Source organism: Poecilia formosa, unplaced genomic scaffold, assembly GCF_000485575.1.
Source record: "Poecilia formosa unplaced genomic scaffold, Poecilia_formosa-5.1.2 Scaffold239, whole genome shotgun sequence".
NCBI classification, from domain to species: Eukaryota; Metazoa; Chordata; class Actinopteri; order Cyprinodontiformes; family Poeciliidae; genus Poecilia; species Poecilia formosa.
The window spans coordinates 313,400-318,124 of record NW_006800178.1 but is presented as its reverse complement, the minus strand read 5'-3'; the positions used below and the strand labels follow the sequence as shown (position 1 = coordinate 318,124).

At 40.1% G+C, this 4,725-nt stretch overlaps 1 protein-coding gene across 2 annotated transcripts in view; it reads right to left on the bottom strand.

The window, feature by feature from the left end:
• The window catches only part of LOC103149905 (gamma-crystallin M3-like), a 13,961-nt gene extending 9,806 nt beyond the window's left edge, over positions 1–4,155 (bottom strand). The window contains exons 1-3 of one of the 2 annotated variants that reach the window (XM_016680309.1): positions 4,064–4,155; positions 3,722–3,964; positions 3,398–3,636 (exon numbers count right to left, since the gene is read on the bottom strand). In XM_016680309.1, the coding sequence (XP_016535795.1) occupies positions 3,398–3,636; positions 3,722–3,964; positions 4,064–4,072 (491 nt within the window). In that variant the 5' untranslated portion in view covers positions 4,073–4,155. Of the gene's footprint in view, positions 1–3,349; positions 3,637–3,721; positions 3,965–4,063 lie in introns of those variants that run through there. The other variant, XM_007569274.2, reaches the window with a different exon arrangement.
• Between the last annotated feature and the right edge of the window lie 570 nt (positions 4,156–4,725).

The window sequence follows — 4,725 nt, the reverse complement described above, 5'->3', positions numbered from 1 at the left end:
CTTATGTCTTGTGCTCTGGTTTAAATGAATGGTGCCCTGGGAAAATTGAGAATCGGACAGTAGTTTGACCAGTCTGGAAAACCACAAACTCAGAATTTTATACCATTCAAAGGTGTAAAATGAGGGGACGAGGGTCGTTTTCACTATCCTGACTGGCCTGATGACTGGAAGGGACGCAGTGATGATGGAAACCTGATGACCAGACGATTCAATGTGGTTTTTACAACCCCGGTTGGCCTGTCTGACCTTTCAACCTGAAGGGACCAAACATGCTTAGCGACTGGGTTTATCTTACAAAGATGACGGACACCCAAAGAATATGTCCCCAAATGATTCCAAAAAAGTCCTGTGACAGACTGGCGACCTGTCCAGGGTGACCCCGCCTCTCAACCGAAACGTTCGCTGGAGATGGGCACCAGCACCTCTCCTGACCCCACTAGGGATAAGGGTGTTAAATGGACGGATGATTCTGAAAAACACATCCATGCATTTAACTTTAGTTGCATATTTGCAAGTGTCTTACAGGTCTGAATAAAAAGTCGGACATCTGCAGCTGATCCAGAACGCAGCTGCTTGAGTCCTTGCTAAAACCAGGAAGTTAGAGCACATCACCCCAGTATTAAAGTTCTTACAGTGACTCCTTAGAGAGAACATCAGGCCAAAACCTATTGTCATTATCAAAATAAGTGGATATAAACTAAATTTAATTTTAGTTGCATAATTGCAACAGTGTCTTATAGGTCTGCCTAAAAAGTCTTACTTTGATAGAAATAGATTCTATTATTAGTCGTTCTTTTAGCCTCCTAAAATTTCCATTCCACCTTTGTGGCCATCCCAGGTTTCATGTTTCTCAAATCAAGCCAATTGTGTCCAGTTGCTCAGTGGCATGTGCTAAAGACTGGAAGACATTAGGAACGTCCAGATTAATTTTCACCTTTCAGTGTCTTAACGTTGACGCTCCCTACGAAGTTCTAAGGACTACCTTTGTGGGAAAGTTGGAGAAGTAACCTGTGGACTGATTGTTTTGTTTTGTTTTTTTTTTAACCTTTTCTCTGTGCAATGCAGCCCAGTAGTAGCTATATAGCTATTTGAATCCCTGGCTCAGCACAGGTTATAATTCTGTTGAGTCTACCTCTTGACTTTAGTCTTCAATAATTTCAAATGACTTTTTTACTACAATGATGAAGGAAAGCTTTTGCTGATTTTTCCTACTGTGTTCAAAGACAGAAATGCATTTCAACTTTGCCACTGGTGCATTAGTACCTTGAAAGTCTGACAGGAAATAATAATCAAAGCCAGACTTTGACACATATTTGAATGTTTTAAGGCTGTAGTCTTATAATTTTGATCTGCCAATTACCAGTCTTATTTAGTTTAAATGCTTTTATTTTTTAACTCTTCCTTCTCTTTCTTCACCTTGAATTTGACCAATTCTGATCATTTAAAGTACACTACCACTAGAAAATGAATAGATAGTTTGGGAATCACAGGACTGGACAGTTTGCATAAGATTCTAACATGATTCAACCTAACAGCTATCATCCAGCCTTTATGTTGTTCTGGCATGCTTGTCATTATATTACTGTAGATTTATTGGGATTTGTGGCTAGCAAAGTTGGGACTCCACAGTGGCGCAGTTGGTAGCACTGTTACCTTGCAGCAAGAAGGTTCTGGATTTGATTCCCAGCCCTGGTCTTTCTGCATGGAGTTTGCATGTTCTCCCTGTGCATGGTGGGATCACAGTCCAAAAACATGACTGTTAGGTTGATTGGTCTCTCTAAGTTCTCCTTAGGTGTGAGTGCATGTATGATTATTTGTCCTATTTGCCTATTGCCCTGCCTCATCCATAAATAGCTGAAGATGGGTACCATCACGCCTGGCAGCCTCAATAGGGATAATAAGCGTGTTAGAAAATGATGGATGGATAGCAAAGTATTACCAGTAGTAGAGTAGGAAATTGAGCTGTCAAATTATTTAACTCGAGCATGAGCATACAGGGTAAAGAAACCCTGTGGAACTCCATGACTACCTCAGTCTTCTGAGAAAGATCAATCAACCTCAATAACAAAACTAGAATGCATAGTTTAAATATAAATGAAATCAGTGATGTTCCCATATGTGGCTTGCAAAAGTATTCACATCCCTTGAACTCTTTCATATTTGTCACATTACAACCACAAACATAAATGTATTTCATTGGAATTTAACACAAACAAAAAAGTGGTATACAATTATGAAGTAGAAAGAAAATTGTATATGATTTAAAATAATATTTAAAAATAAAAAAAACCTGAAAAGTGTGCAAAAGTGTTCAGCCCCCTTTCCTCTGAGTGCAACCAGTTGTCTTCAGAAGTTGCCTGATGATTGCTAATGACTAAATAGAGTCCACCTGCATGGAATCTAATCTTAGTACAAATCCAGCTGCTCCGTGACGCCTCAGAGGTTTGTTAAGGAAATATTGGGGACAAAACAGCATCATGAAGTCCAAGGAACACAGCAGATGGTTCAAGGAGAAAACTGCGGAGACGTTTAAAGCAGTCTCAGGCAATCAAATAACTTTCCAAGATTTTAACATCTCATTGTTCAATCCATCATCCGGAGATGAAAAGAGTATGGCACAACTGTAAGCCTACCAATATGAAAAAGGACAGCACTGATTAGAGATGCAGCCGAGAGGCCCATGGTAACTCTGGACCAAATGCAGAGGTCCACAGCTCAGGTGGGAGAATATGGCCACAGGACAACTATTAGCCTTCACTGCACAGATGTGGTCTTCATGGACCAGTGGCTAGAAGAAAGCCATTATTAAAAAAAAAATCATTAGCCGTTTTTGACAGAACTCACGTTGGCGGCGCAGCAAACATGTGAAGGAAGCTACAGTTTTGGTCAAAATGTAAAACCCTAACACTGCACATCACTCTGAACCCACCATCCACTCTGTCAAATATGGTGGTGGCAGCATCATGCTGTGGGTGTGCTTTTCTTCAGCAGGGACAGTGAAGACGGTCAGAGTTGATGGGGAAAATGGATGGAACTGAACACAGGGCAATGTTGGAAGAAAACATTTTCCCCAATGCTGAGTAGGTGATAAATATTCAAAATGAAACTTCTCAAATGAAGAAACTTTTTTATAACTACTCAACAGCAACAATTTTCCCAGATTTTTTAAAATTTAAGTTTAAATAGACAATAGGTAGCAACTTAGTGTAAATTAAGATCATTTTTCTTTTATCACACCAACATTGAGCCCAGTTATGATGAAAATAATTATACCACGACTATCACTAACAATTAAAACACTGTAGACAGATCAATAAATGTATACCATTTTATTTATTTTATGAAGTTAAAATTGTACAATTAGCACATGTCCATGATCCTCCTCATGCTCATGAACCTGGTTCCTCCATATCCCATCTCCCTGAAGCTCCTGTACTCTCCAGGCCTCATGTACATCATCCTGCCTCTGTAGTGGGGCTGCTCGTACATCAGCCAGTGGCCATCCATCACATGGCAGGACATGCAGTCAGACATGCGGTAGCGGTCCATGATGGAGTCACAGTCGTCCATCATCTCATACATCTGGCCACCAAAGTTCTCCCTCTCATAGATCCTCATCCTGTAGGATCCCCTGTACTGTTTGCAGCAAATAAACATAATGAAAATCCAGTATCTAGTTGCCCCAGTCTTAGAAATGTATAACTTATAGTTTAAAACGTACCGAAGGGATCATACGGCAAGACCTGATTCCACCACTCCAGCCCATCATACTCATGTAGTCAGCATACTCTCCCCTCCTCATGAAGTACTGGTTTCCCATGTAGTTGGGGCGGTCGTAGACCATGAAGCAGCCGCTCTCCACCCTGCAGGAGTGACACCTGCTCAGGTAGGAGGACATGTCAGCACAGTCGCTCATGCACTCATAGTGGCGACCCTGGAAGTTTCTGTCCTCGTAGAAGATGATCTGTGAGAGAAAAGTTTTTTTTTTTAGAGATCATTGCCACTATTAGGCCTTTCCAGATGAGTCTTATAGGTAGTCTACCATTGATTTAAAAATGTTTACCTTGCCCATGGTGGTGGTGGTGGCTTGTCAGGTCACTCAGAGTACTGTAGATGAACTGATACCCTGCCTGCCTGAGTATCTTACATTTATACCTGACAGTAGACAAAGACAGTGTACCCCTCTATTGTTCAAATTCCTGACCTGGCAAAATACTATTGAAGCCTAGAGCATTTTGAGTTGCTTACACATATAGCAGTGGGGCCATGACCATTGTTTAGAAATTTCTTTTAAAAGCATTTTTTTTTATGGAAATTGAGTTTGTCTATAATTGATGACCTCATGAATGATAATGTTATTCCTAATAGCATAGAAAAATAGAAATTGCTTTTGTATTATTTGTGACGGTGAATAGAGAAAGACATGTTTCATTTGTTGCTGTCTGTACACAAACTTAAACACTGAGTTAACCCTTAACGTTGATGATTTTTATGTCAACATTTTGCATGCCACAGACTGCATGCAAATGTTTCATTTGTCGTTTGTACAGTGGTCATGTAACCAGCCTTTGTGTGTGACACACACATACTCAACAGCTGATCTGAGATGCTATGACTTTTTTCTACAGTATAAAAATGTATTTGACTTTAGCAGTGTTTTGATATTAGGTGTTGCACAAAAGCACTGTATGTTGATGCATTGCTAACATGTATCAAGATAATTTG